The 27,146-nt window shown below is 34.4% G+C and overlaps 2 protein-coding genes across 3 annotated transcripts; both read right to left on the bottom strand.

Moving 5' to 3' along the window:
- Window positions 1–718: 718 nt before the first annotated feature.
- On the bottom strand, window positions 719–7,362 carry LOC136067525 (ATPase GET3A-like). Its single transcript, XM_065773532.1, is given in 8 exon segments — window positions 719–1,235; window positions 1,706–1,821; window positions 1,918–2,056; window positions 4,396–4,506; window positions 4,956–5,106; window positions 5,971–6,095; window positions 6,841–7,007; window positions 7,010–7,362. Coding segments are annotated over 8 exon segments (1,065 nt in total). The 5' UTR covers window positions 7,095–7,362; the 3' UTR covers window positions 719–1,064.
- A 6,809-nt stretch (window positions 7,363–14,171) lies between these two features.
- Window positions 14,172–26,321, bottom strand: LOC112036948 (SPX domain-containing membrane protein At4g22990-like). Of its 2 annotated transcripts, XM_065773531.1 has the most exons (12): window positions 26,115–26,321; window positions 25,261–25,406; window positions 25,063–25,138; window positions 23,250–23,370; window positions 22,371–22,682; window positions 22,049–22,162; window positions 20,658–21,112; window positions 19,455–19,756; window positions 17,395–17,579; window positions 16,291–16,481; window positions 15,144–15,277; window positions 14,172–14,636 (listed from the first exon to the last, which is right to left on the bottom strand). In XM_065773531.1, exons 3-12 carry the CDS (start codon window positions 25,113–25,115, stop codon window positions 14,398–14,400), a joined length of 2,106 nt encoding a protein of 701 aa, XP_065629603.1. In that variant the 5' UTR covers window positions 25,116–25,138; window positions 25,261–25,406; window positions 26,115–26,321; the 3' UTR covers window positions 14,172–14,397. The 2 variants fall into 2 exon arrangements, with proteins under 2 accessions (XP_065629603.1, XP_065629602.1); XM_065773530.1 differs by lacking the exon at window positions 25,261–25,406 and having other exon boundaries at window positions 26,115–26,320.
- Between the last annotated feature and the right edge of the window lie 825 nt (window positions 26,322–27,146).

The following is a 27,146-nucleotide window of genomic DNA, read 5'->3' as shown; positions in this document are numbered from 1 at the left end:
CGTTGGTTTCTCTCATTCATACCTATATTTTATTTTGTTCCATAAAATATGACAAGTTGTCCTAGTTCTTTTCCTAAACAATTGATTCTTAATCAAAGATAGAAAGGCAGATGCATGAGTAAGCTTTGGAGTTGTAACTTATGCTACAAGGATTATGCTAATGGATATCCATCTTGGTTGCTTTTGCTCTTTCAAGCCGCAAAATTTCCAAGCCTCTCTTTCTCGATGAAATTTTTAACATTTTTTTTCAACTCACAACTCACAAGCGATCCTCTTTCTATTTACCTAGAAGGGTTAAGAGAGAAATATAAGAGCATTCCTGATGCTTTCTTTTTTTTAAGTATAGCATAACCCTCACCATTAATTTGCTTTTATTTATTTTTATTTTATTTTTTAAGGCTATACTACATTACTTACGTAACAGAAAACAATTGCCTTCAAAGATTCCTTCCTACCACTTTGACAAAACAGAACAAGCGTGGGAGGAGCACATTTTTTTATGTAGCTTCAAAACTTGAAATTATTGTTTTTTTAAAGTGTCTTGGTCTCAGCTCCGTAAATGATGAAAGAAATGGGATGAGTTCTCTTATTAAAATCCTAAAAAAGATACAAATAGGAGAGAAACAAAATGCCACAGAAAAATGTGTTTCCAATGAAGACGTTGAATGTTCAAATACCACCACTCCCGACCATGGAATTATCACCACAAAAAAAGAAAAAAAAGAAAAGGAATTTACCATTGTAGAGATAGTTCTTGATAAGATAAGAAAATCATAAACGAACCATACTTCCAAAATCATTGATCACATCGATCACATGATTGATACGTCACATTGTCACTGGGTGTAACACACAAAGAAAGTAAAATATACCATTTATTATATCTGAAAGGTTCATGTAAAAAATTATAAATCAGTTAAGCTACAGAAAACATTAACCAAAACTAAAGCAGAAGACGAACTTCTCTTGGCAGCATAAAGCGGGGTATGGTGCCACCTGATTGTCGCTTGAAAAGAATGAAGAAAGGAAAATGCAACAGAGGCCATACTTTGACCAGAGCATCATCAGACCTTTTGTTTTCCCTTTCTCAGTTTTTCTAGTTCTGCTTCTGCATTTTGCAGCTGCTGCCTTAGTGTGGATACCCTTCTCTCCAACGCTTCCACTGTGCTGGTGGAAGGTTGATATGGTGACAGAAAATGACATGAAAATGCTTTCAGAGCTTCAACGCCAGTAACCTACAAATCAAAAAATGTCAAAAGGGCCAATAATAATAAGTAAAAATAATTATTTTACACCCCATCTAGAATTACTAAATTTCAGATTTAGGTTCTCAGTTTGGTATGATGATCGACTAAGAATTCACAAGCCAGGAGGATACCTCCTGAAGAAACAAGCAAGAAATTTAAGGAAAATATAATAAATTCAGCAATTAGCATTGGTAATAATTTGGAGAAAAGATGTGTAAGAATGACATGAGTTCAACTTAGAGCAATGAATGTTGGAAAAAATAGAAACATCATGTCTTTCCACAAGTTCGATCTAAAATCATTTGGAATTGATCATCAATAGTCTTGAAAATTAACGACCTGTTAGACCATACGTCTACACCTGATAAGATTGTTTAATGTATGACAAGTGAAAAGATGATTTCAAAATAATATATTTTCTTTTTAAAGATTTATAATTTTTTGGCATTGTAAATTACCTCTTCTGGCAGCAATGGGAGCTTGGTGATGTTAAAGTCATCATACAACACATAGAACTGGTCAAGGTACTTTTGTTGCATCCGCATTCTAGCTTTGAGTAACTTGGATTCTACGTCTACAATTAGGAAAGAGCCCAATAGATCTATAACTCTTGTTATAATAAAAAAATTATTCCAAAGGTAAAATGAAGTATGAGAACATGTAAACTCACCATCTTCATCATAAAGTACTTGGTTAATGATAATATTGTGTGTATCTATCTCAAACTTGGCGAGTTCCTGGACCAGTCTCTCTGTTTCATAAAGAGAGAGGAACTCTGGAATGCAAACACAGACAAAGGTTGTCAAGTCCTGCCAACAGGGAAATACAAGTGCATTAAGAAATAACTACAAAACAATCAGTCATTCAATATAATTTTGAGTCATAATTAACAAGGAACGTCAGATCAAGTGCTTCAGAAATAACTATAAAACAGTCAGAAACTAAATGCAAATTTGATTGATTAAGTTTTGGCAAGTCAAATAAAATTACAATAAACCTCACAGGTCCTGGTGCTTTTAACTCCTCTAGATTTAAGAAGGAAAACATAAGGGAGAACCATGTCTAGCATACATTAGATAAAGTAGAAACAACATATATATATTTTTGATAAGTAAGGTAGCAACAACATATTTTTATACTTTTTCCTTTAATAAAGCTCTTCACTTGCTGATCCCAAAAAAAAAAAATCATTTATCCAGAAATCATATCAATAAAGAACCAAAAACTTGAAAAAAAGTTAAAAAAAAGAAAAAGAAAAAAAAAGCATCTTTTACATTTATATAGTGTATTAGCTTGTAATGACTAATGACTATTTGAACCTTAAATCTTGATGCTTTGAGCAATTCGCAAGCTAGTGATCATTAGGTTCAAATGTCTCATTGAATTTAAGGGCTTGTTTGGATCACCATGATTTTGAGTGATATCACTCAGTTTTCATCACTGAGTTTCCAAAACACGTGGGTCCCACTGAAAAAATATTGTTTGGCTTGGTTTTTGGACGATGTTTGAGTGATGGATGATGGAAACTAAAAATAGAATTTTGGTGTTTTCAGTTTCTGAAATATGAGTTATGGTGGCAAAAAGTGAGTTATGTGACCAAACAATAATTTTGGAGTTTCTGAGATAAGGAGAGGTTTGGGTTATGAGTTATGGGTTTTGAGTTTGAGTTATGAGTATTGACTTATGAAAACTAAGTTATGACCAAACTAAACGAGCCCTAAGTCTCCTCAAAATGACTGAGTAAAAGGTCAATTTTGATGTCATTAAAACACCTTAACTTCCTAAACATAGCAATTACTACAAAGGAGAAAGTAGCCACAGGATAAAATATCAGCAAAAATGCCAAAGTAATTCACACCCATAGTTAATGCAACTGCTTGCAGGCACCAGAGGGGTGCAAATCATGCTTCAATAGAATTGCAAATCATGCTTCGTTGTTACTGCAAGAAGCCTTGAGTCAAAAAACACCCTTTTTTTTATAAGTAATAAATAGCTGTATTGATTATATAAAAAGGGCACACCAAATCATGGAAACAGTTTTTGTATAGTGGATATCTACAACAGCGTTGTGCTTCCAATAGTTTATTTCTCCAAGAGTTTCAATTTCCCTCTTGTAAAGATTATCAGATTATTATTGATGAAAGAATGTAATGATGGTTAAATTAGTTAATAAATTCCCATTAATATCAACAATGAGTAATACATCACTTGACCTATAGTAATGCTCATAAAAACAATAATGATAATTGATTCTGAGATCACGTAGATCTTTAAAGAGAAAAAGAAAAAAATCTGAGATGGGGAAGGAGGTAATTTATCTATGCAGCTGATGTAACTATCCAAAGTTTATTTATTTATCCATTTTAAGTTTATATTTGGCCTAGGAACTTTGTAGTTCATGAACAACAATTTTTTTTATGGGTAGATAGTTGGGGAGGGGGAGGTGGGGTTTGAATGACATACATGGGACACCACAAAGGATGCCATTACCACTAGACTCTCACTTGAACCCTGAAGCTCATGAACAATAATAACAAAAGCTTCCTAAGCACTTTATACAAATTTCTCATTAGACTTCCTATTCCGCCTAATAATCTTCCAGCCCTCCATACCCATTCTCAAAACTATAGCTCACACATCCCTCTTGATGAATTTAGAACCCTAGCTTTAAAAACCTTAAGCATTTAGAGTCTGGCTTCAACTTTTATAAAATTTCACAACATACATGATTCAACAGAAATAATTGGAAATCTGCAAAAAAGAATAATGAAATGATCATCATTTAGCATAGAGAAGAGTAAATGAAATATGAATAAGGTGATCTTACTGGGTCTTTGAATTGCTTATTAACTTGTTCAATCACATCTTTCATGCCTTCAAGCCTTCCCAGAATTGCATCCTCGCCAAATTCTTCTTCAACACCAAAAAGGCGGGACATCTGCCATGAATAATTTTAAAGCTTACTATTTACATCATTAACATCACCAACAAAGATATATCAATACTATAAACTGAACCATTTCTAGCTTACAAGCAAAATAAATATTTAAAGTAATGAATCCAAATTCACATCTACTAGAAGTTTACACATAATGGATGGTGCAAGTAAGGAGTTTGCTTAAATGAAATATGAATAAGGTGATCTTACTGGGTCTTTGAATTGCTTATTAACTTGTTCAATCACATCTTTCATGCCTTCAAGCCTTCCCAGAATTGCATCCTCGCCAAATTCTTCTTCAACACCAAAAAGGCGGGACATCTGCCATGAATAATTTTAAAGCTTACTATTTACATCATTAACATCACCAACAAAGATATATCAATACTATAAACTGAACCATTTCTAGCTTACAAGCAAAATAAATATTTAAAGTAATGAATCCAAATTCACATCTACTAGAAGTTTACACATAAGGGATGGTGCAAGTAAGGAGTTTGCGTCGTTCCAACCCTAACAATTAACAATAGAAACTGCAAAAGCGACCTGACCTACTTCTACTCTTCCATTATTGCAGCAGAAATGGTTAAAGATGCCCAGCAAAGGGGTCTGGTTTTAGAGATGATTTCAGAACAATTGTATCTAACACAACAAGGAGAATACATAAAATTCAGGTTGCCAAATCCAATGATTTCTGTGCCATACACACCACAAATAGTTCCAAATTCATTGAGAGAGTAGGATTATGCTCTATCATACAAAGAACATACCTGACTGATTACGCCACCAAATTTATTTTTCAAGGACATCATTTTCGTGAGACCCTTTTCTAAGGTTGATGGAAATTGCAACAGCCGCAGTGTATGGCCAGTTGGGGCAGTGTCAAATACTATAACAGAATAATCCATTGTTTGCACCAATCTGCAAGAAGTTAGTCCACGCAGGTAAATCAGAAAAATATATGTAAATAAATTAAGTAGGTTAACAGCATTTAAAAGAAGTCCACAAAGAAAGAGCACAAATTTCTGGGTGATTGTTTCAAAAAAGAAGAGATGCATAAGCATCAATAGGCCACTCAAAATTGATGCAGGCTGTTACCTGCTGGGTACTCTAGCAAATAATGTATCACATAAATATGCTTAATGTCTTCATTTTCATTTTAGTTTATATGCTACAAAATGTTATATACACTTGGATATGGTTAACAGAAGTTACCCTCAAGGTCTCTTGCAAACAACCTGAATAAAATATTAAATTAAATTTCTCCTTTACAACCTAAAAATTGTCTAAGACTCCAATTCTATGAAGATAGCTTTAATTCATAAAGTGAGAAAAGGATCAATATCATGGTAATGTAACCCAAGTTTTAAAGCAAACTTTTAAAATTTGTATCATTGCATTCACCCCCTCAATAGATCAACCAACCAATAAAATGTTGACTAAATGGCAGAAGAGCCACTTCCTCAGGAGACCTTATCTTTGAAATGGTTAGCCTATTCAACTCTAACAAATGCACAAAAATATTTGCACTAGCAGCGAACTGCTGATGAATGCCTATAATTGGTACAAATGAAAAGCCTATTTGCAGACATTAGTCCTCCAAGACCCCCAATCACCTACTTATCTCAATCAAAATTGGAGTCCACCAAGACCTCGACATTACTCAAGTACAAGCTATAGTGAACATAAAAATTCTCAGTTACACTTGAAACTGAAGTGAGGCACAATGACCTGATGAATTTGGAAGGTCCAATATAATCAAATAAAAGGAAACAAGACTCTTACTTTAGCATCTCTGCAAAGCTCATAGCTTCATCAATTCCAGGAATTGCATTTGCTAGTTCAGAAAACAAGCTATCCATTCCATCAGAACTGCCCACATCCTCACTTTCAACATTAGGATCCACCTCCTACAAAGGACCATACCTAAAGAATGAGATCACATAATCTATACACGCAACATCCAAACATTAACTCACTAAAAAGACAACATGAACAATAGATAAAAATGCAAGTACATTGCTATTTTGTAAAGATATATAAACCCAAATATGGTGGTTCAGGTATATCCTTATTTTTTTTTAGAATAAGGATAAAACTTAGATACAGTTACTTAAGTGTTGTATCTTAGGTTCCCTAATTAAATTCAACCATTTGGTTGCATTGACCAATGAGCCACGTGATTGAAAAGTTAATTGTCATTAGGAAAAAAAAAAAAAAAAAAAAATCTATTTTCACGCACTAGTCAATACAATCAATTGGGGAACTGAAGGACCTAAGGGGCTGTACTTAAGTTTTACCCTTAGAGTAAAGCCCAAATAACTCAGATGGCAATTATCAAACCAGCAGTCTTCATCATTGCATAGAAACACTCTATAAGAGAATTTATCCTACATAATCAAAAGAGGAAAAAAATCTAAATTTTCTACAAGTAGTTCATAAAGCTATAGAAAAGCAGAACAGGATATTACCAAATCCATCAAATAGAACCACATTCTAGTCAAATCAAGATGAAATTCAACCAAATAAAGTTAATTTGAAATCTGGGTATCTCTCAAATTCATCAAAAACTCGACATTTAAAGACCCACCCAAAAAAAAAAAAAACCCAGAAACCCCAATAAATAAAACTGAAGTAGAAGTGGAAAAAGAGTACCATAGCGTAGAGATTGGAGAAGCCATTGACCAAAGTGGGGGTCTTAGTGAAACGTTGCTGAAAGGCATCGCTGAGATTGTGAGCAGGGTCGGTGGAGATAATCAAAACAGAGGAGCGAACCCTAGAGAGAAGGATAGAGAGGATGGAGCTACAGGTGGTCTTGCCACACCACCTTTGCCTCCCACGAATACCCATTTCAGAGACTCTTGCTCCATTATGTTCTGTAACGTTCCTTCTGGTATTTCTGTACCCATTGTTTTTTTTTTTTGCTTGTTCTCTCCAAAAAAAAAAAAACCCAGAAATTGATAGAGAGAGAGAGAGATATATATATATATATATATAAAGTATTGGATTAGGGGGTTTCAAGTTTTGGATATAAATAAAAAAGGAAAAGAAGAAGTTTAAGAATTTGTTAATATAGAAAGAAAGAAAGAAGGGAGAGGAACAACAGAGTACTAATCGAAGTCGAGGAAGTTGGAACGCAGAAGTTCCCTTTGATTCTAGTTAGACTTTGTTTTAGTTTAGATTTTAGATTTTAGATTTTAGAATAGCATGGACTTGTGAATGCGGCGCACTATAAGGGGCGTGTGCTAATGTGCACTGGGAATGGACAGACTACAATTGTATTTATACACTTTAGAACATTCATATCAGTACGTGTATTTTACACATCTATTTTTATACTAAAAACCTACTTTTTATATTTTACACATTCACTTTTACAAAATACCCACATCAGTTCATCTATTTTACAAGATATTTCAATAAAATATTCATTATACTCTATTTTTTTATTATTTATCTCTAACTACCTCTCTTAAATACGCGCTCTCTCTCTCTCTTTTTACCCATTTTTTGATTTCTTGCTCTCTCTCTCTCTCTCTACACCCATCTCTCTGGCCTTCCTCTTCCAAATCACAAAACCCATCCGCATCCGATCCACTACCAAATCTCAGCCGATCTCCGAGCTCCGATCCACCACGCTGAAACCGATCTCCGAGTACTGCTCCGATCCAATCTCCCAGCTGATCTACGCCACCAAACGCCATAGCTCCGAACCATTGCTGCGATCCACCACCAAATCTCAGCCAATCTCCGAGCTCCAATCCACCACGTTGAAACTGATCTCCGAGCATCGCTCCGATCTAATCTTCAAGCTGATCTACGCTACCAAATGCCACAGCTCCGAACCACCACTCCGATCCACCACCAAATCTCAGCCGATCTCCGAGCTTCGATCCACCACGCTGAAATCGATCTCCGAGCGCCGCTCCGATCCACGCTCCGATCTAATCTCCCAGCTGATCTACGCCACCAAATGCCACAACTCCGAACCACCACTCCGATCCACCACCAAATCTTAGCCGATCTCCGAGCTCCAATCCACCACGCTGAAACCGATCTCCGTGTTTGTGTATCTTTGTGTGTGTGTGTGTGTGTGTGTGTGTTTTTTTTTTTTTAAGCAAGTGTATCTCTGCGTTGATTTGTCTATGTGGATGTGTTTGTGTGTGGATGTGATTGTGTGCATCTTAGGAAAAATAAGAAAATGAGAAGTTAGTTAACTGAGTTTGTTGAGTCGGAAAAGAGAGAGAAAAGAACGAGTAAACGGGAATTAGTAAAATAATCTTTACACAAGTTACAGTAACCGTGTATATTCACATGGTTACTGTAACTCGTGTAAAGAAATACACATTTTTATACAATTTTAGAAGAACTGATGGAGAGCATTTTTGAGAAAAAATGTGTAAAAACTGTGTTTTACATGATTTTAGAGGGACTGATGTGAATGCTCTTACATTTAACCATCCTAGAAATATGTGGCTTCCATTTAGCTTATAAAGTCAATATCAAAAAATAAATAATAAAAAAGGGCTCAAATATGACCCTACGGTGAAGTCATTAATATAGATTTATGACGTAAAACCAAAATCCACCATATTATCGATCTATGGAGTTTCTGCAATGTCTTATAAACAAAAAGTGAAATAATATGATTTTTTTTAGATAGTTAGTTTTTCAACTTATTAGTAGTGTGCAATTTACATAAGAATAGTGTTATACATCCCCAATCGAGGCCTAACAATACAATCCAACTAAAAGCCACCTGAACCAAAATTGTCTGAGCCGAGCAGAGAGGCAGTCAGTGGCAGATCTTAAACTTCAACAACCAATGTTGGCGGTCGCCTTCTCCAAAACCTGAGCCACCCAATTCGACCGACCAAACCATTGAAAAAAGGTCAAATCTACCCAGATCCAATGAAAAAATGGTTGTTTTCAGTTAGATTCAGCAAAGAACTGATGGTTTTTGTTCATTTTAGTAAAGATCTATTCGTTTTTGCTCAAATCCAGTTATGAGATGATGGTTTTTGCTTAAATTCAAGGAAAATGTGGTGATTTTTGCTTAAATTTGGCAAAGATCCAGTGGTTTTCACTCAAACTATAGGCCGCCACTAAGCAAAACCTTCACCAACATCTTCATCGGCTTTGATTAACCCAACCGTCGTCCACTGAGTATGATCCTACTCAACCCATGGGTTTTTGCAATTGGCAGTGGGTTTTTCTGCAGGAAACCTGATGTCATTGAGTTGTTGCGGTTTAGGCTCAATCTTACCCTAATCGACCCATGGACACCCCTAAGTAAGAATGACATATATAGTAAAGAAAGCTTTTTTATAGAGTTAAAAATAATAATAAAAAATTATATCTTTTAATAAAAATTTCAATTATAAAAGCACTTATCTAAAGTCAGAACGTTGAGAGAAGATAGTTGGGATAATTATTTGCTCAAGAATGTTAGTTTTTTCTCCAAATAATATGAAATTGATATTCCACATTTAAGGGAATGTTATATTGAAAGTTCAGATCGTCACCATGATTATATTACAGTAGAGTATTATTATCATTTTGTCATATTCAATGCTACCATAGACTTTCAATCGCAAGACCTCAATGGTAAGTTTGGTGAAGGACTAAACAGGTAATTGAATTTTAACACTTCGGTTACCATCTTGTAGAGAAGCACCAACCTTTTGATTTTTCGAAGCAGGAGAAAATCTCAACCCCTATCCCCACAACTAAGTAGAGATATAATGGGGGAGAGTAGAGGAGAGGTTTGAACTGCAAACATTAGGTATCATAAAGGATGCTGTCATTTGAAATCTAGGAGAAAATCAATTTGAGACTTCAGTTTAATTATAAAAAAAAAAAAAAAAAAATCAAACAATAATTGACTTTATTTTTTGATAAGTAAGACAATGATCAATATTTCATATTTTCAACCATCAATTCAAAATTTGATATTTGAGATTGTTCAAACTCTAATGTTTAGAGTACTAATTTGTTAATGGTAAAGTCCCTATCAAATTAAAAGTTTCAGTATTCCTTTTTTCTTCTATCCCTTTTAATTTTTAGTTAAAGCAAAGAAGCCATCTAATTTAGGTAAGATTCTTGAAAAAACTAGAAATTATAGTATAGTTGTTACATAATGTTTGAGTCGATTTTTGGAAGGGCTAATAAATAAAGGCCCAATCAACCCAAGTTCAAAATAAAAGGGGGTCAAGTCCACAACTCACTATAGTATCACATCTAGGCTAGTGGTGCATAGCAAATAAATATCATGCAAGAGGTTTGTTGAGGGAGAAATTGATGCCTCTGAATAAAATGTTGGGAAGTCAAGTCGAAACTCAACTATGAGCTCTTGAGATGGTACCCAAAGGCTTTCGGTGTGATGACAAGCCCATCCAAGCAAGAAACAAATGCTTTACTTGACAAAACAGCAACAAAAGCCCAATAAAAATACTTTACAATACTTAATTAATACGTTAGTAGTCCTATTCTGATAGTACAAGAGAAATAAATTCTCTAGCGGTAAGGATGAAATTACACTTAAGTCCAAAAAGATAAATTCTCCAGCGATAAGGTGAATTTATTGTACTTTCAGCCATCATTACATCAATGTGAGGGAAGAATTCTATTGTTACAAATACATTATATCTTTCAATAGTAAAACAAAAAGTAAAAATTAAAGGTTCCATAGGAAGAAGAAAGGGATTAATTGGCATGGTGTGAAGGGAGAGAGAGATCCCAACTTAGTGCAGCAAGTATTAAACTAGATTTTGGGGAGTATGAGTACATAAGGCATGAATAGGGTAATGTGGGTTGTTTTGAGTGAGTGGGATGGAATTAATGCTGAGGTTAAGGCTAGTAGTGAGCTATTTATGACTAATTGGGAGGCATTTATGGGCTGTGATTATGCAAAAGAGGAAAGGAATGTTTGAGGCTAGGTGAGTGTGGGTTAAGGGGAATGGGTTGTAAGCTTGAGGCGAGCTGAATTACAAGCAAAATGACCAACCAATTAAAAAGTTTCAGAGGGAGTAGTTGTGTGTTTGTGGGCTAAGGTGTTTATGTTTTTATAATGGAGTTTTAGTGAAACATTAATTAACAAGAATCCAAAAAACATAGGACTGATCAGAGGCAAGGAATCAGGGTTAATCATCCTAGGATTTAGCTAGAAGTAGGAGATTTGCTTTTGGGGCTGCCTTGCTTCTTTGGGCAATATATGACACATGATGGGATTTTGGAGTATTTTGCATTAAATGTTAGGATTTCTGGAGCTAAGTTTAACCAGTGGGATTAAGGTAGGTATAAAAAACGAATCCTAATGCTGCAACTAAGATTTGGACCTCAAGAAGTAGGATTCAACACCCTAAGCCAGGTGTCAAACTCTAAGTCCACTTCAAGGGTTCTGCTGGAGATACAGTCTTGAGGAAGATGATGGAGTTCCATCACCCTTTAGACTTTAGCTGATATCACAACCCTCGGGTACTGTTCACGTCAAGTAAAGAGTGACAGAAAGCTGATGGGACAAACCCTAGTTCATCCTCAAAGACTTGGTTCTCTTGTAAGGGCCTCCAGTTGTACCTTGGTCAGTGATGAACAAGGGCTGGTTGTCCACTTTCTATCATCTACCTCTTACTGGGTCTTTTGGATTGGACTTGCTCACATGGGCTGGTTCCTTTGGGCCGGGTTGTGTGCATCCTACAAAATGGACATCAACAACACATGTTGCCATGGGTTTTCATTTCTCGTGGACTTTTATTAGTAAATATTTTTTGGGTATTTATAGGTACTTGCAATGGGCCTTTGGGTAATTAGTTGTAATGTTTGAAACAATAGGACAAGTTTCAAAATACCTTTGTATATAACATTTACTACGATGAATTCCATATTATAAATAATGTTCATGGTTTCTAATAATCGCATCGTAATTTAAATGATAAGCTTGTGGGATTGAATATTTACCATGAGTGTTGAAGGTATATATTATGGATGTTGTGATGCAAATGATGACCATGTGTTTCATGGGTTTATAATATGAGAACATAATCTTTAAGATAAACTCCCTATGAGCTTTTATAAGACGATTGCCATGGTTTTTGCCGTAGTAATATTTAAGCAATAATTATACCATGATATTTTTTCTTTGCCAATCGTTAATAATCTTGGGCTTTTTGATAAAATAGTGCTAACGTAAATTGGGTTTTCGATATTGCCAGCGAAAACTGAACTTTTGATATTGCCAATGAAAATTGAGCTTTTGATATTGCCAATGAAGATTGGACTTTTGATATTGCCAGTGGGAACTGGGCTTTTTGACGAATAATTTGCCACGAGTTTGAATCATGAGCTTTGATCATGGGGTTGAATCCCATTGGAAAAATAGTATTGTCATGAATTTGAATCATGGGTTTTTTCGAATATTTGCTAAGTATAAAATTCTTGGGCTTTAGAAAGGATTAGATTTTATCTTGCTCAATAAATAATTTGGGCTTTACAAAAAAAATATTAGGTCCTATAGTGTTTTGCATTCGTAACCCAATTTTGTGATAGAAAAGAGAACGGTTGTGGGCTAGCATAATGATAGTAAAAAAATATTTAGGCATGCCCAATAATTTGTTTGTGACATTTGAAAAGAAATAAATATGTGTTATTTAAATAATATTAGGTGTAAAAAAATGTACCCCAACAAGGTTAAGCTCATAATAAGGACAAAGGGAATTTCTATTAAGTATTGAATAAATTATACAAATAATTCCCTCAAAATGCTACATAACAAAGTGGGGAGATTGAGGGATGTGATTAAGGAGAGAGAAATGACTCTGTGTGCCACCACACTCACAAACACTATTTATTTAAGATGTTGTATATACTCCAAATCAGAGTAGTGAATATGAGTGAGAATTAGATAGAATCGATGGAGAGAAGTTGATCCATTCTTGCCTCACTCATTAGGATTTATAATGGATTAAGAAAACTTTTATTATCCATCTCTCCATAAGAAGTTAAGAACTAAGGCTTTTGATTGTTGGATTTTTAGAAAACATATATAGAAACCTTGAGTTTTATTCTTAGTTGGATAATAGGATCAGCGGCTTTAATGATTATTTTGGGCAAACCTTTGACCAATCCCACATTTTGAACTTTGTTGAAGGGAGACAACCCCCTTAGAAACTTGCTAAGTTTGTGAGATGCGGTCAAAACTCAGTCAAAACTCAAAACACCTTAGATGCAGCCAACCTATTCGTTGTAGCTTAGGCTAACGATTTTGATTTTATGGCAAATACATTAGCTCTAATCGGTTTTTATTTTTGTGCTTGTGGCCAACTCATGGGCCTTTAGCTTATTCAAGTGCTCCAAGCTCACTCTGTGAAGCCCAAGTTCATGAATAAGCCCAAATAAGTCCATTATTTGCCCTCTAAACCACAATCCTTCAATTCTCCATTGAGAATGTATGAGCTTGGACATGTATTAAAATGATATGAGTAGAGATAATGGCCCATTGGGCTTTGCCTTGTGCGAGCTTGTAGAATATTCCCAAAAATGGCCATCAACATATAAGGAGCATTAGTGAGCATCATTGAGCTGAGCCTTTGTTCATTCTCATTTTTTAGCAAAACCAGACATCAAATTATTGCTTAAATATAGCTTGGTGGTGGATGAACAAAGCTCATGTTGTTTAAAAACCAAGCCACTTTCACCCTGTTAGGCAGAAGGATAATCGTGCTATTTTCACCCTCCCACCATGCCCAGTTCCCTTTTTGATTGAAAATACGATTATATACTAGCAAAAGAGAGGTTACAATTATCAGCTACAAGAGCCATAGCAAGGGCTGCAGCAACCCTGTACCAGCTGCTCAAGATGATAAATTTTCTGGTAAATGCTGAAATGCTTGTGCACTTTTATGATCAGCTAGGTCCATAATAGAAGAAATATAATAGTTCTGGCATAGACAAGTAGCTGCATAAAGAAAGGGAAAAAGCAAACAAGAAGAAGAAGAGAAGGGATAGATGATCAGCCTATTCTTTCATCCTTTAATGGGTCCTAAACAAATGGAAACACATCCATGGGAAACATAACATGATAGATTCAAAGCTTCCATTATCAGCTGCATATAGATATTTGCTGAACACCGACAATATAGAGCATTGTACACCATTGATCAGTGAGCAAGTTCAACTCTACTATACAATATGCGTACATGTTAGAGGGAAAGGGTATTAGTAAAGAGAGTTATAGTTGCAGCAGGTGGCAATGATGGATGAGACACAGATCAGGAGTGCAGGAAGTAAGGTGGAATTCAATAGTTTACTCTCACCCAAATAACCAGACAGTGTTATCGTACCATCTGCAACTACACGAGCCAGTGTCCCTGCTTCCGTGGAAAGCAATCCACCATTGTACGTCCCTCGGGAAAGCCTTGATGACATACAACGAGATAGGAGCGATAAGTTCACACCTGGATTGGTCAATCAAATGAGATTCCAAATCATGTGCAAACTGCAAAAGCATCCTCTAACGAAAGATGCAATTTATGTCACAATTACCAAGCTATAGTCCAGGAAAGAATGCCCCCAGTAAATGGGATCTAACATTATTAGCAAAACAAGGAAACATCCACCCCAAAATTTGATCAATACAAATAACTGCTGCTTATGATATCATATCAAGGGCAAGGGATCAGCTTTGATTTAAATCTCATTTGGGCAGTGTGACTCAGACCTAATCCAACCCACTTAATTCTTTTCCCTCACAGAACTACAAGTGATTAATTTAGTCAATGAGTAACTTCAGCCTTCAGGCCAAAATTTTATGTCCATAAATAGATTTTCCAGATAAGCAGGGTTCTGGCTACACAATAAGGGTGATTTGTATCTTATAATGCAAAGTGTAAACAAAACATACAAGCAAATAGTCCTTGCACAACTAACTTATGTTTTCTAAATATGTAAAGAGCAATAGTTACCTTCAAGGACTTCAGCTGACACAAATGTGATTAGGGCGGAGCCGACATATTGAGGGACAGAGTAAGGGTTGAACATGTGGAAGCTTAGGAGGATTCCAATACACACCATAATTTCAGATGCCAGTAGAACTTGCCTACAATCAGGTCAACCAGAAAAGAGATAGGGGAAGGGAAAAAAGAAGAATGAAGAAATATGTATCAGCTGTTAAAAAAGATAAACTAATCTAGACCATAAATATGGAGCTGATATTATTTGGATACAATATATTTAAATCATAAGCAGAAGACTAGAATTTCTCATCATATGAAATGAGAAAACCGTAAGAATTATGCTCTAAAGAGCATTGAAGACATACTTGGGGTTGGCTGAAAATTCATAAAATCATCAAATTTTCTTACTAGTTGGTCCTGAAAAATTAGGATTGATGACAACCCTTAGTTATATTTCATATATTTCAGCACCCTAAATTACTCAATTTAGGACCATTCAATCACAAAGAAATCCTTGAAGGCAAGATGTGTACTTGGGTAGTGACAACAGGATACAGAATTTCTGTTCTTTTTTCACTTTCTTTTATTTTCCAAGAGAAGATGAAATCAAATCCAATTCCTTAAGTAAATAAATTTATAATCTTAGAATTTCATTGCTCATTAGATTACAAACCTTGACGCTGTAAGTGTCTTACCTTTTTTCTGTAGATAAATAAGTGTCTCACTGACATTTGCCAATAAAAAATTTCTAGTAGCAAAAGGTAATGCTACGGTCTAATGTTACCTTACAATATCAAAGCAACAAGGTTTTGAAGTCCTTGCCGTGATCTTCATTTTTTTTTTTTTGGGGGGGGGGGGGGGGGGGGGGGGGGTGTGTGATCTTCCATTTTTTTTTTTTGGGGGGGTGGTGGGGGTTGTGTTTGTGTGTTTATTTATGATTTTAAGCAATAGGATTTTCTGTAATACAGAAATGGTTGCTTTCATTGGAATCCACTATTCATTTAAGCGGCACATGATTGTGAATTACAATCTAAGGCACAATTATTGGATGACAAATACAGTACAAAGATGTGACGTGGGGAGGTAGATAAATTGGAATGGAATCAAAAAATCAAGGCTTCCAAGTGAGGAACTACTGCAAGGCTTAAAGGTATACCTTTCTTCAAAGATGTTGGTCATATATTTTCCAACAATGACGTTTACTGGAAGCACTGTTAGACCAAGACATGCGAGAAAGATTGCCACTTTGCTGATTGGCCAAATAAAATAATATCCAGTGATGACACTTGATTCAGCAAGTACAATCTCCATGGCATATTTGAGCATGAAATACACAAACAGTTGAACCTGGCAAGGAAGAGATCATATTAAAGTTTAGTGCTAATATACCTCAGATGAGAGAAATAAACCAAAATGACATGACACAGATTTGCTACCAATAAGCATGAAAATTTGAGGAAAGGTACAGAAGAAAGATGCAAAAAAACTTTAGTGAAAAAAGATTGGAGGCTCCACTTTTCACTTATCTGTCCAAAAATCAGCAAAGCTAAAACTTAGAATGACAAAAACAAGTTTGTCCTTTAAACTTCGATAAACCTGGATGAATTAATTTCCCCACGAAGTGAAAATGACTGAAGTGTAACACTAAAGACAAACTTTACGATCTCTTATTACCAATGTTTTATACTTATTTCCATTATTTTCTAGGGATTTCCAAATCTTTTGGTGCCCCAACAAAGTTGAGGCATCGAGAAAATGCTTAATGTGATATAACTCTCCTCCCCTTGATGGAATGATCAGAACTTCAATTATGGGTAGTACTTATATTGTTTCCAAAATATTAGTGCATGAATTTTGATGCAATCATAACAAGTAGCTTTTTAAAGTAATAAAAGGTGAAAGATTATCTATTAATAGACCAGGAAAACATATCATATTATTTTCTTTATATAAGAAATTAACAATTCTTTGATTTTACCTCTCACATGTAAAAATTAAATAGGTATGACTTCTACCACAACATAGAAATTGAGTTCTCACTGCTCATAAATCTTTTTGGATGGCATATACTTTGCACAGATATGGAATTCTACAGGGTGAAAATATATATAGAAATCAGGGTTTGAAAGATGTAAAGGAAATTTCGCATCAGGGTTTAGATGCATAAAATCAACTTTCTTAATTGCTGTTGGCAGAAATGGCATCAACTAAAAACATATATTATTTAATATGTAAATGAAATTTGGTATGAACTCTAAACCTTGACTGATGGTGTAAGTAATCTACATGCCACCACAATTGAAGTGACAGGTTTGTGAATTTCCTGAGAATCTTCTTCAGCATCATCGCGTTCCTGGTCTTCATCTTCATCTTGTTGCTTAGCTTCTATTTTCATTAGCAATGGTTGTGTATAACCATTCTCTACAGTAACATTTGCTAATTGTCCTAGACAAGACAAAAAAATTCATAGAAAAAAATCATGCCTGTAAACATATAATTTTTTTTACTTATTACTAACAAAATTTAAGTACTTAGTGATATGAAGCAAATCGACTCTTATAGATGTTATTTTCAAGCAGCTGGGCCCAACCCTACTATTATGGGATAGCTTTCCCCCCACCTCCCCTGATGCAGGGAGAGCATTAAAACCAAATTCATTTAAGATTTTGTTACACAGTTGATGTTAAGTTGTTAACTGAGCCAGATGATATGATGCTTTGCCTTGAAAAGGTTCATTGTAGGACTATAGAGATCGAAAGTAAACAAAGTGGATCAGAACACAATAGGCAGTTAGTTGATCCCTTCCAGAATCAACTTGTACTAAACATGAGGGACTGCCATCTAAAGGACATGAGTGCACTTGATGAATAGAACTCATGCACCAAGCCTTTTTTTTTTGGATTGATAAGAATAATTTTATTGAAAAGAGACTCCTTGGTGGAAAAAAAAAGTAGCCTAAATAATTACAATTCAGAAAATATCTACATGTGAATTGACTTTATGAAGGATTGAATAGAGTTACTATCTGTGAGACCCAATACAAAGGACCACTCATAGAAAGTGCTAATGAATGATGCTTGCAATTGAGTTGACATGCATTCCACATCCTCAAAAGTATGTTGATTTCTTTCCCTCCATATAGTCCATATCAAGCATGAAGGAATGAGATTCCAGATATTAGGTCCCCTACTCCGCCACCCTTATAATAAATCAAAAACTTAATCTAGTAAAACCTACTAAATCCCAAACAACTTGAATATGAAACTCCACAACCCAAAAACTACACTACAATGTAACAAAAGGTGCTCCACAGTCTCTCCACTACAACAATGCATTAAACACAGACTCACTAATGAGTAATCCTTTTTGACTAGGTTCTCACAAGTGAGAATATTCCCCCAAGCCGCTGTCCATACAAAAAAAGAAACTCTTCAAGGAGCCTTGACCCTCCACATGGCTTTCCAAGGTAAATACATAGAAGATGAATCCTGTAATGTCTCATAAAAAGATCGCATAGTGAAATCCCCATAACTCTTTAACTTCCATCTCATTCTCCCCCTTAATGGGAATATGGGATTCTAATAGAAGGAAAAATGAAGCCACCCGATCAATCTCCCAATCATTAAAGTTTCTCATGAATTCCACACGCCAACTCCTCCTCCCATCCCTCCAATAATGATGCCACTCAAGCGTTCTTATGCACGGAAGTTTCAAACAATGTAGGAAACATCAACTTCAAAAGTTGATCCCCATGCCAACAATCATGCCAGAATCGAATTCGACTACCCAAGCCCATGTCAAACTTTGTGTACTGTTAGGTAGATGGAACAAAAAAGCGTAGAAATTTTACACTCCTTTCTTTCCAATCAAAATGTCTTACTTTATTTTCAAGGAATTCCTAAAATATGTGTCTACTTTCTAGTGAAAATTCATAATTCTTCAATTTCCTATATTCCCCTTACCTTTTGATAAAAAGCAAACAAGATTTCTTATTAAAAATCATGCCACCTCTAAGATAAAGTAATGCACATTTTAGAAAAACTCTATATCTAACCTTTTATTTATTAATAATCATGTTAATTTCATACCAAATAATATCAAGTGGGATGGAGGGAATGTATAATTATAATTGGCTGTTGTTCAAATGATACTAAAGTGACAGAGTGTATGATAAAGGCAGAAAGGTTCATCACTAGTAATTCAAGAGATAAGGGAGACTGTAGGTTAAGAAAAGTACTAGGTATATACTGAGTTGTTATGATCAAGAAAGAAATAGAAAACCATTATAATTAGCCAAAATGAACAATCTTGTTGACGTACCCGCATTAGCTTCATTCGGCACAAGATTTTCTTTAGTTTCAAAATGGGGCTCTCTAAATGAAATCCATAACCACAATAAGTAGACAAGCCATGCAAGAGCCATAAGCCAACCAGGTAAAGTTTCTTCATTGAAGGTGAGTTTGTAAATCTTAAATTTTGTCTGAAGTAAACAAGCAAGAGCAGGACCACACGCCATTCCAAGCGCACTTGCGCTAACAAAAGCTGCAGAAGCCTGCATTCGCAATTTCAATGGTACACAATCGCTGATATAGCGCCGGTTAATAGCTCTTGCAGAACCTAACCTGAAATGTATAGCATGACCCCATTGGTTAATAAAATGAAACCAAAGTGCATGCTTTTGAAAAGGACAAGAAAGAAGAAGTATCCATGATAATAAGCACCAAGATGCATGTATAAACTATTCAAGCTACTTTAATTAAAACTTCGGAGTGACACAAAAATTTGGGACAGCGATTTTGTGTTATAACCCCAGAAGCAGCAGTAATAAATAGCAAGAAAGCAGCATTGTTATAGAAGTTCCAATATCAACAATATGGTATTTCTAGGCAACTTGTCATCCCACTATCACTTGAAAGTCTGCTCAAGATCTAAATACCTTCAAAGTGTACCACATTAATTTGCTAAGGAGTATGATATCTGTTACTTTCTTTTCATATGATAAAAATGTGAAAATAAGGAACAAGAGGTAGAACAAGAACCACAACCTGATTTTAACTAGTTGTATTTGCAATTAAGGAATCATATTCTCTACAGTTTGTGATACTAAAGGATGAAATAAATTTAAGGGTTTCAATTTTGTAATGTATAGGGGCTCCAACATTTAAAACTTAACAACATATGTTCATCTCCTGTGGAGCCCAAAAGCGCCCTTATTCATCTTCATTGTTACCCCTAGAAAAATCTACCTTATTTTGATCCAATAAAATGTATTCTTTTCAAACTTGATTACTTATATATATTAGTTTGAATGAGGTTTTGGTCACGTACACACTCAAGTCCAGAAAATATAAATCCTGTTGAAATTCAAGTTTTCTTTTTCAATTATACACATGAAAGAATAAAGAATACGCCTAAACCACTTGTACTAACATTGAGTATGACATTCAACAACAATTAGCTTACTTATTAATCAAATGTAAGTTTCACTACTCAAGTAATGAGAGTAATAAAAAAATTGCTTACCCACAGAACAGGCGACCGATCAAAAGAACAGATATTGAATTAAGATCATAAGCCAGTGCATATAATGTATTTCCCACTAAAAGGACGATGCTACTAAACACAAGTGGTCTCAAGTATGATCTATTAGACCATGCACTAAAGTAAACGGAAGAAAACACCTGAGCAACAGCCATAGACCCAATCACAACACCACAGACAGTTGCTGCAGCTCCAAGGCTCAAGGAGTAGTCATCTGCTGTTGGGACTATAATGTATGTGTTGACCATGTACAGAAATGTGTTTGCTAAGTTCAAGAGAAGTGACATAAAATGATATCTTTGTTCAAAACACTCATCTTCAGATGGAGTTGGTAATTCCTCCTCCATAATAAATGCGTGTCTTCCCAAGAAGTGAAGGAAATTTGTTGAGTTTGATAACCTGTCTACAGCTGATTTAATAGAATCAATGACAGGATCCTGCAAAACCAGTAAAAAGGCAACAAGCATCGTATGCTGTAGTCATTTTTCAGAATATGTTAAAATAGTATGACTGCATCCACAAACAATGTTTTGTGGTGAAAAATCAAGTTGAATACCTAACAAAGTTTGAAACATACAACAATACCTCTAAAGTTTCAATACTAAATACTTCATATTTTTACTTCACCTTTTTATATAGAAAAACTTCTAATGTTGGCTGTTTCAATTAAAAATGTGTTGCATAATCTAAATTTTTATTGAGTTATGTAGACATGTGATCACATCATCAACTTGAGTCGGGTTTTTTTTCTTTCCATATTAACTTCTCCTTCTAGATTTATTAAGATATTTGGGTATATAAGGATTTGGGATAAAATGATTGGACTTTAGCTCCTATCACAAAAATATCAAATGAAGTCTAACCTCCCAAGAAGGTTTCAAGTTATGGAAAGTGGATTTGGAATCACTCCTTTTCACCTACCCACTTCTTTGCAAGACTAAAACATGCATGGAAAACACAAAAAATGATTATGCTTTTTAAACCCCAGTTAGAGTAATGGTTAAGTGATTAAATTCACTATATCCTGTTAGTTTAAACTTTTGGAATAAATGGACCTAGAGCAGGCAGTCCTGAGTAACTCTATATGTTGATTAGTGTCTTGCTTAAATAATTAACTCTTAGAAAAGATTTCTCTTTTATCAATTCAGTCAAACGCTTAGATTTGCAGTTGCAGCCATCTTGAAATTATTTTAAAATTAATACTTTTTAAAGATGTAAGACATCCCAGCAATGAAAAGGAATTATAACCAGGAAGCACATGCCTTTTGAATTTCAACAGAAACTTCATAAACACTTCAGAAAATAAACCATGACATTGCAAAAGACAAACGTAGTAACACTGCATATAATCTTGAATGGAGATGAGAGAAAACCGGGTGGGAAAAAGCAGGTTGATCGTATATTGAAATATAGTTCCCTTGATTGTTTTGAAGGTCTTGAAGGTCTGCAAGATTGTGAGATATGGCTCCAACAACAGCGCCGAAACCCTGCAATTCATTTACTAGCTGATAATGCTTCCATTCACACATAGAGACAGTAGAAGTTAATCTATGCCTTAAAAGAGCTATTAACAAACATGAAAAGAACTAAAAGCCAAAACTATGAAGGAGACCAAGAAAAAATTTCCAGGGCATTATTCAAAATTAAGATACTGTACTAAAAATAACAACATTTATTTTAAATTGGTCAACTTACCACATGCTTAAAAACTTGTCGCAACTGGGAGTAAGGATGATTTGCACGAGTTTTGACATAGTAGTCAGTGAACTTACAGCCAAACCTCTTATCAAACTTTTTCAATATCTTACGTATACCAATAGCATTCATCTCAACAAAAAAGAGAAGCCTCAAAAGTTCTGGTCCAACTGCTCTATATGCTTCTTGCAATTCAGATATTCTTGATCCATCTGACTGTTGTATAAGAGCATGGTGCTGCTCTCCAAGATTGGATAACCTGGTAGCAAGCAGTCCTTGTTTTTCCAGCAGGAACAGGACAATTTTTTCGATCTGAAATCCAAAAACAATCAAAGATGACATAAATTTGGTAATCAGTTTTAACAAATGAGTATAGGACCTGCATTATCCATGAATCTTTATGGATTGTCTTTGTTAAAAAGAGAAGCTCCCTCTCTCTCTCTCTCACACGAGCGCATGTACACACAAATTATGCAAAGCATCTACAAGCCCATTCATCATCATAATTCACAACTACACAATATATTAGCATGAAGTTTCTTAGGAAAACTATGCAAATATTCTTTATATTCAAAATCAGAGAATCGAGATAAAATTTTGAGTCAAGTATGCTAACCCAAAGAACATGTTGCTGATGGGATACACTGAAATCTCAGCCTCTAATAGTAGTAAAATTAAGTCAGTTTAAAACAAATGCATGAATTTTACTTTTAGAAGACCACAAATTGAGATCAACTGTATGGCACAAAGTGAAAAACATAACATAAATTATTCCCTATCTAACTGTGACCCTGCATCTGCTCATGGATTTTTGAACCTCACTTTGCAGCATTCATGTAAATGGGGTGCTATTCATAATTCATGCAAGGTAAAAGTTACCTGATAATCTAGCAGTCTTGAGAAGTCCTTCAGAACAAAATGGTGATTTTGTGTTCCAACCTCAATTTGTTCTGTGTATCGCTTGACTTTTTTCTTCATTAATTTATAATTAATGTAGTATCTGAATAGAATTGAATCAAATTATAAGAAAACCTGATAAGATTCAAATAATAGCATGGAGATAAGGGAAAAAGGATTCATTTGTGGAATAATTATTTACATGTAACAAGTGACATAACAATTTGCTAATGGTCATAGAAATTGATGCACATGAATGTCTTCATTATACTGGATTTTAAAGCAGTTCTGAAGCATTGGGTTCATTCAAATAACCATTTCATTTCCAACTTCTTTTTGTATTATATATCAAGAATCACGTGAAGTATGACACTCAATTCAACAATTTAGAATACCAGAAACTAAGAATTACCTAGTCAAGTCAAGTCAACAAAGGGAATTGTTCCTCTACTTTTCGTGGAGCAAAATAATATTTTCTTTAAAAGCAGGCAACAAACATTAGTGGCTTCAAATACTGTGTTCCACATATTAACACTAAATATAAGTAGTGGAAACAACTTCCTCTTTCGAAAAAAATCTCAAGATTAACATAGAATATGACATATCTTGGAAATGTGTCCAATTAGCAGGATAGGACTGCCATTAGAGGTTCATAATCATCTTGTTTCAAGGCCCTTGATAGAATGAGATTTTTAATTTAAAAAAAAAAAAAAAAAAAACTCCCAGACAATCACCACATCAAATGAATTTCTAGTCTTGCAACTTAACAAAGCCCAATTGACAATCTATATCTTAGAAATCCAAGCTTGTCTGTATGGATTTTATCTTTACCTTTGTTTGTTGGTTTATAATATTATTTGCCAAGCTAAGCAGGCATTATCAATGGCATGCGGGAGGGGTACTGAGCACTCATGGGACTTCTGGCTTTATCAATTGCTCCCTAGTGCTGAGATTTTTATCATCCCCCCACCCTTGATTTTACACACCCCCTTATCTTTTCATGCTAAACCATTTTTGTTTGTCCTCATAATTCAAAGATGGTCCTCTTAGACACTATAACCACTTTTTACCTGATTTTTTTTTCTTCTCAAACTCATTCAAAAATAATAAGATCTTTTAAGATTATATACTTCATTATAACCAATATTATGCCATTAATGTGACTTATCATTCTCTAAAATTAAATCCACTATATGTACATATGTAATGCTTATCAATGTCACACTAGTGCACTACATTACATACATATGCATAACGAATCAAACTTGTGACCTGCCTCTTCTAGCCAAATGATGTTTAGACAGGTTATTAGCCATAACAATTCTCATATAAAACTTGGGCCCCTTTGGGGAAACTTTCTGGCTCCACCAACGTATTTATTATCTGATTTACATTGCATTTACTCAGTCTAGTGAAAGAAAAGCTGGTTATCACAGAATATATAATATCCTATAAAATAAGATATAGTCCAAAATTTATAAGAAATATATCAACTGCGACATAATATGACTGGGAAACGAAAAAGAATTAGGCAATAAAAAATTTACAAAGAAACTTGAACAAATGTAAAACAAACTTGTCAATAAATCAAAATCATGAATAGAGCAAGTATGAAAACTAAGGTAGCAGTTCTGTTAAAAAGAAAACATATTCAGCAAGGCAATGGACTACAGCCAAACAAAATGTATTGCCTACTGGAATTCACTCATTTGTCCAACACAAGGCACGACCAAAACCTAATTCTTAGCAAATAGCATTTAGACCTTAAACATTGGCTGAAAGTAATAAAACATACCCCTGCCATTCTTGAATTTGTGACTCTCTCAGCTTCTTTCCAAAGGCAACCATCTCCCAGGAAAAGGATTAATAAGCTGTAATAGAGCATAATCAACACAAAAGACACTGATGACTTAAAAATTATGCAACACAATTTTTGGACACGTTTCTCAAGGGTGAAGCCGAATATATTTATGTCAAAGTAGTAAATGGAAACCTGCAATGTGTATTTCCTTTCCACTTAAATGCTAATGATTTGCTTGCCTTACTCACTGATACACATCAATTGGGATTGCTACCAATAAGCATATTCTTTCTGCGTACTCTTTATCACTAATATTTCTAATATAATGGACTGGATTTCTGTTCAAAACCATATATAGAAAGTGAATACATACAGATTAATTGATAATTAGTGTGTACATATAGAAAGTGAATACAATAAGGGAACCAAAAAAAAAAAAAACCACAACAACAACAACAAAGGAAAAACTTTAAAATATAAATAATCCAAATGAAGCTACTAATCAAATCAAATCTTTTGAATCTATATCTTTTTCCTATATATAAAAATAAAAAATAAAAAATAAAAAAAACTTTTTCTTTCTTGTATTTTATTGTATCTCTTTTCTCTTCACTATAATTCTCAAAATTCCTTTGACTTTCTCTCACATTTCTTTATTTTGGTATTCACTAAGTTAAGAATGCACATGATATAAAAATGCTCCTTCGACTGCTCATTTTATGAGTGTGTGAGATTCAGAGACATAAAAATAAAATAAAAAACTCTGTATTAGTTATTAACTTTATTTTATCTTCTCATCAAAAAAAAAAAAAAAAAACTTTATTTTATCTTATTTTCTAATTTTTATTTAAGGAAATGAAAAAAAATGATAAGTGAAATATGAAGCTTACATAAAGCACACACCCAGATATCAACAACACAACCAAATTGAAAACGAAACCTTAACCTTAACAATGCTGAAAAAAGAACCACAACAAGCTCTAAGGATGCTTAAAAGACAAAAACCCAGAAATAATTTGCTTATAAGAGAGAGTAGAATCACTAACAAAATCCAGAGGTGGAAAACCCACTTCTCCTTCTACATGTTGATCATTTTTTAAGTAGTGACTAAGACCAATATGTGTTTTAAAGACTGAACTTTTGGATTTGGTACGCTAACTTTGCTAAGCACTCAGAGAGACAGAGAGAGAGAGAGTGTGTGTGTGTGTGTGTGAGTGAGAGAGTGAGAGAAAGAAAACAGTAACTCGCGCGAAACTAGTTGAAATGGTTGGGAAAACCAAATCACGAGAACGGGTATATAGGTATGGAATCATTGACACGTCCAGCGTTTGCATTGGATAATATGTTACACGCGACAAATCCTACCGTCAAGAGAATCTTTGTTTTTTCATCAAGTCTGTTTCCCATGCGAAATGGAATTGAATAATAGTAAATCTAAACACACGACCAATATCATGTCCAAATTTCACAGCTTAAATTGTGAAATTGAGTGTAAGAATAGTTGTGTCAGTTTTGGCTATTTCTAGAGTTCGGTGTTCGTGTTTGCACACTTTATATTAAAGAAACATGTTAGCAATTAGAATGTACAATACACTGTGTATATGTATTGGAAGATACATAAGAATTTGGAAAATTATTGTGTACTCTCAGAATACTATAAATGTGTACTTCATCTCATATGAATGGTGAGTCCCTTTAATTAAATTTATGGTGAGACACATTATTAATGTGAGAGTTAAAAGTATGTATTTATGATACTACGACGTATCTAATAATTTTTTTATTGGAAAGTATGACATCTATAAAATATAAATATACAAAATGTAAATTACACCAATTTCCTTTAGATTTTACACACGTCATTCTTCTAATTTATACCTCCGAAAAACATGTATAGGAAATGCCATTCCCCTTTAATTTTGTATAAATAGTAAATACAACAAATAAGCTCATACTATTGACTTTTTTAATGGTCTATTCTATTTTCTAAAAGATATACCTAAACAATAAATGAAAAGACACCTTTACCTTTTGTATAAATGAAAAAAAAAAAAAAATCAAACAAAGAGTAGTAGGAA

The sequence above is a fragment of the Quercus suber genome, unplaced genomic scaffold, assembly GCF_002906115.3.
Source record: "Quercus suber isolate HL8 unplaced genomic scaffold, Cork oak 2.0 scaffold_76, whole genome shotgun sequence".
Lineage (NCBI taxonomy): Eukaryota > Viridiplantae > Streptophyta > Magnoliopsida > Fagales > Fagaceae > Quercus > Quercus suber.
This window is presented reverse-complemented; position numbering and strand designations above follow the sequence as displayed.

Bases quoted from the DNA above. Each gene is read 5' to 3' on its own strand.
- LOC112036948 (XM_065773531.1), bottom strand. From the start codon at position 25,115: ATGGTTGCCTTTGGAAAGAAGCTGAGAGAGTCACAAATTCAAGAATGG. The intron at 19,757-20,657 runs GTAAGCAATTTT...TATACATTTCAG, and splicing joins ATCGGTCGCCTGTTCTGTGG to GTTAGGTTCTGCAAGAGCTA. The intron at 17,580-19,454 runs GTACGTCAACAA...TGTCTTGTCTAG, and splicing joins GCCGAATGAAGCTAATGCGG to GACAATTAGCAAATGTTACT.